This window comes from Rhinatrema bivittatum, chromosome 1 (genome assembly GCF_901001135.1).
Source record: "Rhinatrema bivittatum chromosome 1, aRhiBiv1.1, whole genome shotgun sequence".
NCBI lineage: Eukaryota > Metazoa > Chordata > Amphibia > Gymnophiona > Rhinatrematidae > Rhinatrema > Rhinatrema bivittatum.
In genome coordinates this window covers 426,882,484-426,898,475 of record NC_042615.1, presented here as the reverse complement: position 1 = coordinate 426,898,475, position 15,992 = coordinate 426,882,484, and the positions used below count along the sequence as shown (strand labels likewise).

The following is a 15,992-nucleotide window of genomic DNA, read 5'->3' as shown; positions in this document are numbered from 1 at the left end:
GCCCTACGCGCGCCGAGCCTATTTTGCATAGGCCTGGCGATGCGAGCAAGCTCCAGGACGCGCGTATATCCCGGGGCTTGAAAAACGGGGCGGGGCTTGGGCAGTCCAGGGCGGGGGCGTGGCCAGAGGCCTCCCTAGGGCCGCTAGGCTGAGGGATCGCGCGACGGCACTCGGCCGGCATGTGCAACCTATGCCTGCCCAGAGGCAGGCGCAACTTGCTAAATAAAGGTTGGGGGGGTGGTTTAGGTAGGGCTGGAGGGCGGGTTAGGTAGGGGAAGGTGGGGGGGGGGGGGGGGGGGAGGTGGCGGAAGGAAAGTTCCCTCCGAGGCTGCTCCAATTTCGTAGCGGCCTCAGAGGGAACAGGGAAAGCCATCGCGGCTCCCCTAGGGCTCGGCGCGCGTAAGGTGCGCAAGTGTGCACCCCCTTGCGCGTGCCGACCCTGGATTTTATAACATGTGCACGGCTGCACGCACATGTTATAAAATCAGGCATAGATTTGTGTGTGCCGGGTTGCGTGCACAAATCTACGCCTGCGCGTAGATATTAAAATCCGGCCCAATGTCTCATGCTATACCATTGCAAGGGTTCATGTTATATTGTCCAGACATACTAGTTAGGAGCATTCGAGGTATTGCTTTGACGCAGTTACACTCTGTAAGTGAGGTTCATTTGGCAGGTCATGATCACACTGTATATGGCTTCAACTTGTTTCAACTTGTTCAATTGCCTGTATGACATTATTATCTATGGTTGTGTTAATAAACGTTAAATTACATTTTATAGCATTATATAGAAGACTTAACTTTCAAGGCCCGGAGTAACAGGGGTGACTATTACTTTCTTGTCCCTGGGAGAGGGGTAGTTTTCCTTCACTCTGTCAGGCCGATGCAATATCACGTGCTCAGGCTAGCGCACAGGTTAACCCGCGGCTGGATGCGCATTTTGGCCGTGTGCGTCCTGACGCAATAAGGGGATCAGCGCGTCCACAACGCACGTCCAAACCAGCGCATAGCTAATAGCACTCATCGCATATAAATGCCACGTCGAAGAGGCTGTTAGCTAGTGCCCCGGATAAAAAAAAAAGATGATCATGCGCCCAATGTGCACATTTTGACCCTCCAAAATTAATGCCAGCCCCGGAGCTGGCGTTAAGTCTTGAGGCACCCCAAAACCTGAACAGAAAAGCAGAAAATACTGCCTTTCTGTGGTTCCCCCCGACTCAATATCGTCACGATATTGAGTTGGAGGAACCACAGAAGGCAGTAACATGGCTGTCGGGTTAGGAAAATGTAGGCTTCTAAAATTGAGCGTCTGTTTTCCTGGGTGCCCGATGCCAGGGACGCGCTAGGGATGTACAATTTCCCCTAGCGCCGCCTTTTTAACGCCGCGGCTCATTAGCCTGCTGCATTGCGTGCCTGGGAGAGGTGATTGGGTGCGCGTTAGGAAAGTTGGGCGCGCAATCATGAGCGCCTATTTTTCGCACGCTGATATTGCACCGGCCTGTGTGTTCCGTAAGTGCCAAATAAAACACTGGAGCCCCACTGGATTAGTGTCCAAAATTTAAATCTTGGGTTTGGGTACTTGTGACTTGGATTGGCCACTGTTAGGAGACAGGAGGCTGGGCTTGATGGACCCTCAATCTGAGCCAGTGTGCAAATCTTATGTTCTTATGTCTTAATGGTTGCAAAAGTCAGATGAAATATGACACAAAACTTAACCCTTGGCGTCACAGAATTTCTCTTTTGTCACAGCTCTTTTCTCTCTGTCTGTGTAAGTGTCTCCGTTATCAGAGCAAGGGAAACCTCCAGGCTTGGCTAAGTGGAGTTCCCTGGTAAGCAGGGTCTCCTTTAATTGGGCAGGGAGATCCCCTTTCCCAAACTGGTTAAAAGTAAAAATTCCGCGTCTGCGCAGGGAGTCCAAGCCCTCTCTCTCTCTCTCTCTCCCCAGGGGTTGAAGGTTCCAGATGGGTGTCCTCAGATGTTCTTAATCAGTCCTTACTCAGTTACTCCTTTCTCTCTCAGTCTCTTTGAACCCCTGATGGATGGGATCCACTTCACATAAGCAGCTCTCACTGCTCCAATACAGGAAGGAAGGGGCCACCAAAACGCTTCTTCCTGGAGCTCACAAACCAAAGTCATTTCCCCTTCAACTGAAGTTAACACCGGAGTTCTTCCTTTACAGCAGGTCACCACCCCACCTCCTTCCTCATTAAGGGGACAGGTCCTCCCTACCCAGAATACCCCAGACACAGGCTTTCCCCGTGTCCTGTGCCCAGCTGATACCCAGGGGTCTCAGAAGACTCCTGCTATGAAAAAAAAAAGGGTAAATCCCCACCAGCCAATAAGTGGACTGGAAGGAATCGCCTCCCGACCCTGCTCAGGATCCCCAGGCAGGGTGTGCCTGGTTCCTCCGAGTGGGCCAGAAAATCGGAACTCAAACAATGCCCCTATGCCTGCCTTCTAACTCTGTCAGCAAACCTAAAGGGACTGCCCACAGTCTCTCGGTAGAGAGCTTCTTAAAACCCCTTCCCAGGAGGACGGCCATTCCAATACCCTCAAAGGGGAGGGGCTCTACAGAATGGGGCCTCCCCCTGTTCACCAACCTGTACTGCACTGTCTAAACCAGGAATTACCCAGGGCTTACTGGTAACGAGACTGGAGGGTCCATTGCACAAATTAACAGATAACCTGTAAGCAAAGAAATGATATACGGTACATAGATACGCATAAAGAAGATACCTGATAGGATGAAGGCCCAGATCTTCATTTTTTTGCTAGCATTGTTTACAACAAACTTAGGGCCTGATTTACTAATGCTTTCTCCCATTCAGTGTCAATGGGGAAAAATGCTTAGTAAAGGAAGCCCTTAGGTTAATATACTGTACCTATTCATTCTATAGCTAAGGAAAGCATCCGAGACTGCGCTTTTTTTCTTGCATTTCATAGATCATGAGGAATCACGTGACGCACTGCTAGCAGCACATGACTGAGATGAGCTGTGGCTACAGGGAGCCCAAGTTTGGACTGCTGTCTTCAGGGAGACTGGCAGGGTGGCAGTGACACCCTTAACCCCAACCTGCTTCCCAAAACCATTAAAAAAAAAAAAAAATGTCAAATGGTGCAAGAGATTCAAATAATAAGCAGTGGCACATGTCATTACGTTCGTAAATGCAAATGCTAAAACACGTCTGTTGCAACGAAATAGATATATAATAATTCTCATCTCCCTGCTCGGTTCTCAGCTTTTGGAAATTCAGCATATAGTTTTGCCTTGAAAAGGTCCCCTCACAAAAAGCAGGCAGGGGCTTTCAATGGGGCAATAATCAAAGCATGTATCATTTTGCTTTGATTATTGCACTAAACTCCACTGGTAGAAAGAAACCCCAGGTTTTGCCAGACCCTCTATGTGTTCAACAATAGTCTGGTAAAAATTTCCAGAGAGTTTCTTTATATGACTTGAGAGTCTCATTTCTAAATTTGTGTTGCAGAGGAAAACCCAGGATTATACTATCACTCGTACAACAACTGTACTTCGCTGGTGGCCTGGCGTTATCTCTCTTTATCGTGCCGGCCAACTTGTTCCCACTAACTGACTGGTTCCAGAAACAGGCTGTGGATGGCTGCACTCTCATGGAGGAAACCCTTGCAGACCCTTTAAAACTTGGAAAACTAATAAATATCTGGCAGCATCTATGACGGAATAGTATGTTCTTATGGAGAGTGGAGGTCCTGCTCACACCTCGTCACGCTTTCCATTTTGGCTACTGGCTGAAAAGCCCAAAGAGCTTTCTACGTTTGTGTTGGATGTTTTGAGGAATTCCTGTATCCTGGGCATCTGTATCTCTGGGATCCTTTACTTAAATTTCAGTAGTTAGCTGTCAAGGATAAAATCCTTAATAATCAATTTTTGCGGAACTTGCAATTGAGAGAGATCGTTTCCAAGCAATATTCTTGCACTAAAATGAACTCTCAATAACAATCCATTGAAAAAATGCGATGCGTAGATATTGGACTGAAAAGAGAGAGGATTTCCTGGATTTTATACTAATTTATTGGCAAAACAAGAGTTGGTTTTCTTTTAAGTTCAAACACTTTTTTTATTATTGTATTTCAATGATAAAATGAAAAGAAAAGAGAGCACAACAAAGAACCTAGAGGTTATGTGCAAAATACCTGCCCTGGCTATAGCATGGGCACATCGGAGAAGGTAACCCAAAATTGGAAAAGAGCTATTAATGTGACATAATGGATCTCTGTACTGGATCCCATATTTTAGAAAATTCAAAAGCACGCTTATATTTTTGTGCAGTGGCAAACTCCATCTTTTGTAAACCAGAATTGCACCAAAAGGTGATGTTTAGTAAGTCAGAAGCCTTCCAACATCCCTGCACATTCGGAGAAGCAACAGATCACAAAATGTTCATTAATTTCCCAGGGAAGCAGGATAAGCAATCATATAGCACAATACCATTCAAAATTATAATAAAATATGGTTAAAGTATATCATCAGTGCTCAAGACCTTTGACAGTATATGCCAGATGGTTTGAGCATTATTACAGTAGTATAGAGCAAGGATCACAAGTTCTATTTTCTACCAAACATTATCATCACAGGGGGAGAGTCTGTTCGGTTGAGCTTGTGCAACTTAACTGGAGTCCAGATCACATGGTGGGCAAGAAAAAAAAGTGCTTATGTCAAAGATGTAGGACTTCCTCCTATTGACAATCTGAAAAAGGAGCACTCATTTCCCGCTGCTGTGCAGCTTGGGACCTGGGAATGCTGCAGACATTTAAAAACACCAGAGGCCATATGAGTATTTAGCAGACATTTTATAGCACACTTCTAGAACACTGGATAGCACCACAAGTTCTCAGAAATCGCATTTTCAACAATTTATGCAGCATTTTAATAGTACCAGGTAAAACAATAAGAGAGAAGATTATATGGACAACTTAACTCCTGAAATGACCTAAGGCAGCGATCTTGTAACACGTGCACAGCAGTCCAGATACCCTTTCAATATCAGGAAGACTAGAATATTGTTGTTTTGTTTTTTTTTAATGAACTTTAAACAATGGGTTTTTGCACACATTGCATTGTTTGGATTGTTTCCATTTAATGCTAATATCCAATATACCAAATGCTTGAGGCATCAAAAATAGGATAGGCTTATTCTGCAAACGGGGGGAGGTCTGGATTATCGAATTACAGAGTCCAATGACACTCCTGCCTCAATAGAAATGTACCAGGATGGTTAAAAAAAATTCTGAAGTGTTTCTGGTGTTTTAATTTCTGAATTGCTGTAAAAACGAATTCAGCATCCCTTCAATATTATCATAAAGTTGGTCTGGAACTAAAACTAAGTAAATAGGGGCAATAGATATTTTGATATCTTCAAGTTTACCCCAGCAGGTAAGGTAGAGAGGAGACCAACCTGAACAATTGCTGTCATTAAATATTTTTTGTGTACGTTACTTGTATTCCACTGAGGTTTGTGGCTCAGCAGAATTTAGCTTATTTAAATAAGTAAATCAATAAATCTTGGATTTGGGTGAGAGAACTCTAAATCTCTACCCCACCCTATTCCATGGAATTTAAACCCATCTATTTTCCACTGAAATGGGTAGTATTGGAGTAAAGCCTTATGGCAGTGACTATTCAACGGCGTGACTTCTGACTGGGACCAATTGATGCTGTAACGGGAGAAGCCTCCAAAGTGATTCATCAGTTGGAAGACGTTAGTGTAATGGACGTTTCAGGATTAGTTAAGTATAACAAGACGTCACCAGCATAAATAAACCGTTTGAAGTGATGACACCGCGTTATGTGCTTCTTAAACAGATATTGAGCATGATTGGTCTGAACCTTGAGAAACGACAGAGTTGCACAGATTTAGGAGCTGATTCACCCAATAGTGCAGTTTTAGCAGGTATGTTAAATGTTAGCTCATGTGCTAATGAGTTTGCAGTACACAACCACGCTCTATCGAGCAGTCATGCTTGCGTGAAAGAGACCACATGACCAGTTACTAAAACTATGCAAATAATGAGCTTTGTATCCCCCTCGTCACTAATTTTCATAAGCTAGAGCAAGGTTTTGAGCATTAAATGGGGCATACAAAATTTTTGCTCCAGCTCATATAAGGCCTGATTTAAAAAAAACAAACAAACCCGTGCGGTCCCAGGGGCGGGACAGAGCTGGAGGCCACTGGTACAGTGGCCATTTGCTCAGGAGCTGGCGTAACTTCCGAAATAAAGAAATCTACAAAAGGTAGGGCCTTCAAATGGGTAGGGAAGGAGGGTACGTAGGGGGAGAGGTCTGGGAGGGAACTGGCGGAGGCCCGATCTCGTTACTGTGCGTAAACTTGGGAAATCTACCCCCCGTGCATGCTGGCGTGCACAGGTTATAAAATTGTGCATCCATGTGCATATTTTTAAAAAATCTACCTGACAGTGGAACAAAGGGTCTAGCACCTAGAAATGCACAGTAGCCCTCTTATCTGCCATGTCCTCACCCCTAGCCAGCACCCCGACTTGTGCTAAACCCCCTCCCTTCCAAACCCCTTATTATCCTCCTAGGACTGATGGTCAAGCCAGCAATAGGTGACTTACTTTCCTCTTCCTGCTGGGGGGAAGGAATGGTCTGTGGGTAATTTCAGAGAGGTGCTGGAGGGCCGGGGAGGGGAGGGAGGGGGTGAATGGTGGGATCAGGGGAAGGGGTAGTGCATTAGTATTAGGAGGTTGGGAATAGGGGCTAACGCTTCTAGTTCAAAGGATTGGCAGGGAGAGGATTTGAGATTGATCGGGGTGCTGGGGGGGGGAAGACAGATTGGGAGAGAGGGTAGAGTTTGTTCCCCTACACTAACTGGACTAAAGGAAATTGGTGAATTCCTTCAGTAGCAGCCCCTGTAACTGACGAAATCTAATTGTCGTGCTTGTTTGCATATTGCAGCCTTAATGAGTGGTGCAGTATGTCAAATGTTTACCACCTGCTTTATGTTTGAAAGAGTACCCGTAGAAACCGTTCACGTCTAACGTGGCTTTAGCAAAGAGGCGTTATAGATACAGAATGGGTCTGACTGCCGCTTTCGTTGCTCAGGAGCCGCAGCGAGTTTGGGACGCAGGTCGATATTCAAAAGGGGTTTTTTGTTACCCAGACAAAACCTGGGTTCTAAATTTCCTGCCCCACCAACCAGTGAACTATTACCAGAGCAAGTTATTACCTGGGTAAAATGTAGCTGGAAGGGCAGGGCATTCTGGGGGTGGGGAGGGGGAGGAGGGAACAGAACTGTAGGCAGGTAGCTCTGATATTGAGTGCAACCCACGTACAGTTAGGTAGGTAAGTCTGGTCATGTGGATCACTGTCCTAAAGTTACCCGAGTAACTTTCCACTTGCCGCACCGCTCAGCATGTGTTAAGTCCAAACTGCTATATTTTCTGCTAGGACTTTGCTTGATCCTGCACTCCGTTGCCTTTGTTTGGCTGGTAAGCTCTCCTTAGCAGCAATGCAGAATTGTTTCCTGTGGCAAGCTCTTCATGTAGCCCACAAATGTATTGTTGTTGCATTTTACTGTTGCGCTGTATATTGCTTTGAGCTATTTGTAGGAAAGGCGGTATACAAACTGAAGAAAGTAAAAATAAATATTACTGTAAACTGGAAGACATTTGTAGGTCGGTAGCTGAGAGAAGTACATTTGGCAGCAGCTCTTGAGAAACTGATTTATATTCGCAGATGAAAAGAACATTTATTTTCATAGATATGGGATCCTTCAACCTGCAGGTATGTTTGGTTGCGCACGAATATCCGCAATGCACTGAAAAAGCCCAGTTTCTCAACATATTTCATAAATGTACGCACATATAGTTTACGTGAGAAAAAAAAACAACTTGTACATGGAAAACTCTGATTTATATGCAGAATTCGGTATATTTTTAAAAATGCACACATAATTGAAATCTCCAGTTTGCTGTAACCTCCACTAGCTCGCTCAGTCCATCTCCAGTTCACCAAGGCCCTCCTAGTACTTCATCCTGAACTCCCCCCAGTTCACCCAGACCTCTCTCCCAAAAATAGCAGACAACAGGCAAGTCTGATATCAGTTGCGCTAGATAATTAGCAGGTGCAAAATTGCATGAATAAGTTGCCTTATGTATTGACACAAATCTCTTATAAAATAGCAAGTTACACACATACTTCTTGGCCAGAAACCAGAAAGCCCCTAGATTGCCCCTTTTTGTGCAGGTAGATGTGCACGTAAAACCAAAAATACCGCACGTGTTTTTGTTGTTTATTAAATAGTGTGTATGCAAGTACAAGCTACTTACATGACTATATGCTAATGTTACCTGCATAACTCCTTTGAAAATTCACTCTTAAGTGCAGCAGTTCAGACCTGAGCAAATGTATTCTCTTGCCCTGCCTTCTCAGTCAATGCATCAAAAGTAGTGACTCGCTCGACCTTCCCGGCCTTTCTCCACACAGTGGTGTGCCTACTGTGCCCTCCGTTCCCTTCTGTCTCCTGAACTCGGACTTCTTTTTAGGCCGGCATCAAATTGCAGCATCTCAGTGAGTGTCTGACATGAGACCAAGCTGCTTTTGGGCAAACAGTCCCTGCCCTACCAATATACAGAAGAATTTACAAATATGTATCTGTGGCTTGACATGAATTTTACAGAAATGGAATCGCTTCTGTTATCACAGCTATTGGAATTGGGGGTGGACCACAGGGACCATAGCCCGACCAAAATCTGGCCCTTCCTGCAGAGTTGCTGCAGGAGATCTGGGCCGGAGTAGGTAGCCGCTTTTTGGGCAGCAGGACGAGGGAGAGCAGTGGTGCATCGGCTGCATCCGTCCACCTTTGCAACTTTGGGCCCGATTGCTGCTTTGAACTGACTCCCGTGGGGCTCTGTACAGATGCGTGGTTGGAAGCAGTAGACGGGCCAGCTGGCAGAGGAGGGAGGATAGGGACCGAAGCCCAACCGTTCTCCTCATCCTGCTGCTGATCAGCGTGGGAGGGGTGGAAGAGGTATCATAGAGAGGAGAGAGAATGTGCAGGGGTGGAGGGATGGTGGAGGCCGTGGAGGGGAAGAGAGACCGGTGGGGGCAAGGGGACAGAGGGAGGGAGTGGGAAGAGGGCAGAGCTTGGTTGGCTTGGACCCCCAACCGAAAAGGCAATTCACTGCCTCTGCCTGTAATTATACAACTGTATGATTTTCATAGATCTATTAACCTACTGTTAGTTTATCATGTCTGTTCATTGACCTTCTTGTGTCATCTTGCTTGCATTGTGATCCTGTTTATAACTTCCTGCCATATCACCCTGTCAGAAAGTCAGTAACTGTTTCTGAAATTTGTCTGTGCAGCACTGCCACCAAGTTACCTTTTCTGACCCTGAAACTGCAAACAAATGTTTATTTCCCTCCCAGTCTGGCACCCAGGCATTTTCTTTTTATGTTTGTTTTGCTTAATTAGACTTTTTACTGTCAGACCGAGCAAGAGCCAGTGTCATAAATGGCCACTAACTCTCTTCTCAGCAGCTGACGCTCTTCCCTTCTTATTTCATATTTTTTTGAATATCTAATGGCATCAGTTTCACACTGAATGCTTAGCCGAGCAGAAAAGATCCTTGGTGAAAATCCGCGTGTAGAAGAGCTGCCGCCATGTCCTGTCCTAACAGTAGGAAGAGGGAGAGCAGTCACTGCTGGGAGAGAAGCGTAAAACGTGTGGGGAGGGATTGGAGAAAAGGTTAAATGAGAATTAAAACTATAACATAACAATAATAGAAAAAGACTGCAACTTTTTAGAGGTGCAGAGAGATGACAGAAAATTTCTGAAAATAGTACCAGAAGTGCTTCACTTCCTTCTTAACATCCCAAGTAAACTTCCTGGACAGCTCTGCTTCCATTTCTCTCTCTCCTTTATTTCATGATGCCTTCCATTGGCAGGGATGTGCCAGTTTCTTTAAAAGAGGTTTACCAACTAGTTCAAGAAAACCGCAGAAAATCTGCGGGCGCATCAGATTTGCTCACCAACTTAAAAATTTTTTTTATTTTTTTTATTTTTTTAAAGTCAGGGCCAGTTGCAGGCAAAATCTGAAACGGATCTGCAGAATTCAGACTTGGCTTTGGATTTCTGCAGATCAGATCTCTGAGCCTTTTTTTTTTAATTTCCTCCCAAGAGATCCATGGGAGTTTGTTAAAGCTTGAAGTGGGCTGAAATCTACCTGGTTCAAGTACCTCTAGAACCAATTCACAGGCCCCCTCCTCAAGCCCTGCCTTCACAGCTCAGGAAAGCTTAAGCCAAGTTCTTGCACCACCGCTCAGGAAATTCCCAATGTATACTGTGCTCTTAAAGTGGAACCTCCTTGAGTAAACTCGTGCAGATAAAATCAGACTTTATGGAGAGACAGACTGGCGATCTAGATATCGGTAAAGTCGAAACAAAAGAGAATGGAGGGGTCAGAAATGATACCTACGTTTAGCCTTTTGCCGCGGCTGTTTAGTGTGACGTTAGGACCCCCTTGTTTGCCTCCAGACCCCTAATTCCACATACACAAGTATGTATGAAACTGACCCAGTGTTTCAGAAGCGATGCCCAGAATTAGAAGGTTTGCATTGGAGATGGGGCTTTGCGTAACTTCAGGTCGGAGATGTTACAGGCTGCGCATAATGGAAAGCTGCTGCAGGGAGACTTGTCAGGCAGCTTCACGTGGCTTGTGTACGGTTTCACCGCGCCGTGACAAGTTTTGTAATACCCGCTCTGCATTTATGAAATATATTTTTACATTTTATATTTATTGAATTATTCTAAATACGCAATCAAAAAAGGGTATTCTTCAGATATTGCTTGCTCCATACCCAGCGAGCACTTCTGTACCGTATGGCTGACTTTTGGGACATTCACCTCGGAAACAATTGCTTGGGCTGGTCAGATGTATGGCAGTCCGATAATAGATAAATGACTGCATTTTTTGAAATTTATTTTAACTTTAAAAATGTCAAGAAGAAAAAAGATTATATTGAGCTTTTTGATTTGTTCATCCACTGTATTACATACATTAAGGTATAGGGCACTATCACATTTTAAAATGCACTTCATAGGTTCTATTTAGCCCTAGTTTATCTATTTTTAGGCTTTCCTTTCACTGCTGCATGTGGCTGCATGTTTCCTCGCTGGCCAAGGGCTGGAGGGGAAGTCTTGAACCCCTGGGCACCCTCTCTCTTCCCAAAACAGGTTACCCTAGCAGCATCTGTTGCCTCCTCTCCCAGCCACCAACCCCCAGCGCAGCCTCTCTCTCTGGCGTGCCCAGCCCCCACCACCCCGGCACTGCTTCTGCATTAAGTGACTTATGAAACTAAACTCTGTTGTGACCTGCCCTGGAATTGGACTTCCTGCTCTGAAGCATGCCCTGGTAGTTACATGGAGCTCTGCTGAGCTTCCCCCTGCCTTATCTGTGATTCAGGAGCACAAAGAAAGTACACACAGCTTCTTATGTCTCAGCTTCCATCTGCTTATATCAGACTAGTACCTTTTAGCTTGTAAGTTAATTGCGGACCTTGCCATCTGGCTACAATAGCAAATAAGCTAAACTCAAATAAGTATGAAATTAAATTGTGTTCAGAGCTATGATTGTAATTAGTTATGTTTTTACCTCTCCAGAAGTGGATTTTCTGCCCCCTGTGAAAACCCCGACTGAAGTGGTGGGGACATCAGCCGCCTCCTTGCCAGCTCCTCAGCAGTCCTCTGCTTTGCAGAACATCTCCCTGAAACATCCCCTGACGGAAATACAGTAAGAGTCCTTGCCGCTCCTCAGAGTCCAGATGCAAACAGAACTCGGCAGCCGCACATTTAGTTTTAGGGTAAATCACACACGAGCAGCAATACAAGTATCCTGTCGGTGGTCACATTTTACCAGGGTTACTCCATGCACATCATGCCAGCTGGGGGGGACACACGCTGGCGCACCCCACGTTGTTCCACTGTCTTGTGCAGCCACATAGCTGGGTGGCAGTGCCTGGGTTTGATCAAAGTGATTCCCTGGCATGCTCCATTCACATAGCTCAGTTAACAATGAAGCCAAAGCAGGAACTTTTTTTTATTGTATTTCTAAGATTTGAAAAGCGCTACTAATTTGGATGTGGATATTTGTCCGTCTGTCTGCCAGAGGAACTGTCCAGACCATGTGCTGAATAGCAGTGAAATGCGCTGTCATTCTTGTTTTTACCCAAATCAAATGCAAGCATTGATCTCTTATCTTGGCCACCCCCACCACCCCAACCTTAGGACCAGAGCCAAATATCTGGCCATTACCCAAGAAAAGCATTACAAGTCAGTAGTAGTGGAGGATTTTTTTCATGAGAGGTTTGGGTCACTGTGGATGACTTTTGTGCATTTGAATCACCTTCATGGTTACCCAATGAACCAAGAACTGGAGATGTTGGAGTGGGCTTAGGAGGCCTGTTAAAAAAAAGTTCTTAAAGCGTTATTTGTTTCAGACTGACTCTTTTGGCTGACATAAAATGAGAGTTTAAATTGTAGCTGCCATCACATGTGCATTACCAAATTTACTTATGGAAGCCATTAAACAAAGAATGTTTTCAGAGGAACTCTTTGTCTGTCATCTGTTTCTTCTCCAGTAACCTCTTCGTCCTGGCTCTTCATTGGTTAAGAGTTGTCACCATCTCTGAAGTCCATGTCAGTCAAGTTTGTACAGTTAGGGTATCTTCATCATACTCTATCCGCTGTTCAATGTGCTTTTCAAGAATGATTTTTTTTTTTTTAATTTTATTTTTATTGCATTTCAAATTAACACAATTACACTTGTGAAAGAAATTAGAGGTACACGAGATGCAGTATAATCCTTCATTAATTGAGATAAAAAAGGAAATAGGTAATATCCCTAAATATATAGGAAATCAAGGGGGGAAGTAGCCCAGGAAATACCAGGAGCGAATAATATAAGAAATAAAAAAAAAAAAAGAAATCGGAGGTCTCTTCACCGATAATAATATTGCCATACTGCACTGATTTCTTTCACTTAGGGTGAGAGTCCAAAAAGAATCGCAATTGCGACGGTTCAAAGAAAATGTAACTGGAACTCTGAAATTTTACCACACATTTACAAGGATAACATAATGTAAACTTGGAGCAAATTATTAAAGCTTCAGATCTCATGGCAAGAAACTTTCTTCTCCTCACCTGGGTGGAATGGGTGAGTGGTATCTGGGTACATCCGTAATTTCTGTCCATGAAATAGTGAGCTCCTGTTTCGGAAGAAAAACCTAAGAACTGTATTTTTATTACGTAGAAATGCAAAGCTCACTAACAGCATTCCTCTTTGAGTAACTTCAACATCCTGTGAAATTTCCAAAACATCCTTACGGTTCAGTAACTGTTGATCATTCACATTGGGGTAGATTTTATAAAAAAGCGCGAGCGCGTACTTTTGTTCGCGCACCAGGCGCAAACAAAAGTACGCCGGATTTTATAAGATATGCGCGTAGCTTATAAAATCCGGGGTTGGCGCGCGCAAGGCTGCCCAAAATCGGCAGCCTGCGCACACCAAGCCGCACAGCCTGCCTCCGTTCCCTCTGAGGCCGCTCCGAAATCAGAGCAGCCTCGGAGGGAACTTTCCTTCCACCCCCCCCCCCCAGCCCTCTCTAACCCCCCCCTACCTTTGTCCGTAAAGTTACGCCTGCCCGAGGCAGGTGTAACTTGCGCGCGCCAGGCTGGCTGCCAGCGCACCATGTTCCGGTCCGGGGGCTGGTCCGGAGGCCGTGGCCACGCCCCCGGCCAGAACCACGCCTGCAGCCATGCCCAAGGAATGCCCACGATGACACGCCCCCTTTCCCCCCCAGCAAGGCCCCGGGACTAACGTGCATCCCGGGGCTTGCGCGTGCCGCCGAGCCTATGCAAGATAGGCTCAGCGCGCGCAGGGGGGGTTTGGTGTAGGTTTTCGGGGGTTATGTGCGTAACCCTTTGAAAATCTACCCCATTACTTTGCAGACTCTCCGTAGATCTCTGAGGCAAATAGTAAGCCTTAGTAACTAGAGGCATAGCTTCAGCCGGGATCTTAAGGTTATTAACCAAATAATTCTTGAATATAACCACCAAAGGTAACAATCTGATAACTGGAAAATTGAGCACTCTGATATTTAGGCTTCTTAAGGAATTTCTATATTTTCCATCTTTTTAATCTGAACATTTTCAGATTGTACCAAATTCTGTTGAAGTTTTTCAACTGAAGCTAATCTTTTTTTCAAAGGCATTTAATTTCTTTTCTTGTTCTGAGAACCTTTTTTCAGTATTTATACTGCGCCTATTAGTGTCCAGGTATGTTTGAGTTAATGTAACAATCGCAGACCTAACATTATGATAGGAGGTTTTATAAGGAAAGGGCCTGGTAGAACCACATGCTCACCCCTTCCAGTGAATTCATTGTCAGTGTCCCGATTTTCGGCTCCAGTTTGTTCCAATAGAGAAGGAGGCAGATAGGCCATGGAGTGACCCTCCAAAGCCTCTCCTGCAGGAATGTTCTCCTTAAGACCTTCTCCCATACCTCCCGAATTGCTGTCCTATAAGCATGTCGCTCAATAGAGCAAACCGAGAGGGCTGCAATTGCAGCAGTTTTCACTGCATTCAATCGATGGGGGTGGGGATGGCATCTCTGGCGCGCCGGGGCTAAGCGAGATCTCATCAGCCATGGGGGGAGGCGTTCGCTCCGCGTCTCCTCCCTCAGCAGCTCTCGCTCCCGGCATGATCGGCGTAGAGGAGAAGAAGCTCTCTATGCGTGGCTGGTTAGAATCCAAGGTATCTGAAACCACCAAGCTCTCTCGGAGTCTGGCTTTACGTTTCATACGCGGCATAGGAAATCGCAAAAAGTAAAGTTTGGTACCGAAGGAAAAGAGAGCATTCTAATCCAACTCCTCAGTCGTCCGCCATCTTGGCTCCTCCCTTCAAGAGTGATTTCAATGCATCTTTCACTTTGTAGCTCTAACATTGTCAAATAATTTCTGTTTTAGTTTTGTTTTATCATTTATTTTGTTTTCTGTGAAACCTAAAAAATCATCATCAGACTCAAACTGTGAAGCTGTGCAACAAAATTATTTCCAGGCTTTTTTTTTTTTTTAAAGTTGATGGTTTTACATGCTTCCTACCTTTTTAGTAATTTACCATATGGCTGTAAATGTTGCATAGAAATCCTTAATGGACCTCTCATGGTCGCAGAGCCTTCTCATAAAATCTTTTCAGTAGGGGTGTTTAAGTTTAAGTGCATTGGTATTAGGAGACAAACAGACAGCAAAAATAGTTCCACTTACAAGTTCCTCAACATCTGGATGCACATGGTTGCTATATATCCTCCATGACGTGCGAAGCTGTGTGCATAGGCGCTTCCACACTTTGCGGCAAGCTACTATATATGGAAATTCCCAGATCTGTAATGGTAATGCAGACCTCGGCGCCGTCAACAGGTTTCCAATAGCAAGTGGATTAACACCAGTTTGTCAACAAGACCTTAGGTGTGAAGATATCGGTGGGACCTATCCATTCTCTGAGATAGCACAGAAGATTGGTGACATTGTATAGATGAAGATTGGGACACATTAAGCCTCCTTCAGACAATGGTTGCATCAATGTCACCAATGCTATCCTTGCTTTCTTATGACGCCAAAGAAAGCTCCGGAGTGAGGTGTGCAGTTCAGTAATGTGTGGTTTATGGATCCAGATGAGTAGCATATGCATAACATAAAGCCACTTTGGCAGTTCTATCATTTTGAAGAGTTGGATCCGCCCAGATAATGATAATGGCAGAGATTCCCAGTCTTTCAATTTTTGTTTTGCCTTGGCGAGTAAAGGGTGAATATTAACTTCATATATATGTCTAATGTCTGTCGGTATATGAATATCCAAGTATTTCATTTCAGAGATAACCCATCTTAAAGGAAACCCCCCCGGCCAATTTGTTTGAACTTGACCGGTGACATCTGTAGCCT

General features: G+C 44.8%; 1 protein-coding gene across 8 annotated transcripts in view; it reads left to right on the top strand.

Moving 5' to 3' along the window:
* The window catches only part of TBC1D2 (TBC1 domain family member 2), a 135,525-nt gene that overhangs the window by 29,539 nt on the left and 89,994 nt on the right, over positions 1-15,992 (top strand). For 6 of the 8 annotated variants that reach the window (XM_029603925.1, XM_029603945.1, XM_029603916.1 and 3 more), the window contains one exon: positions 11,659-11,788. The exons of the other annotated variants lie outside the window; for them this stretch is intronic. In XM_029603925.1, coding sequence (XP_029459785.1) covers positions 11,659-11,788 — 130 coding nt within the window. The remainder of the gene's footprint in view (positions 1-11,658; positions 11,789-15,992) is intronic. 8 annotated transcript variants of the gene reach the window in all.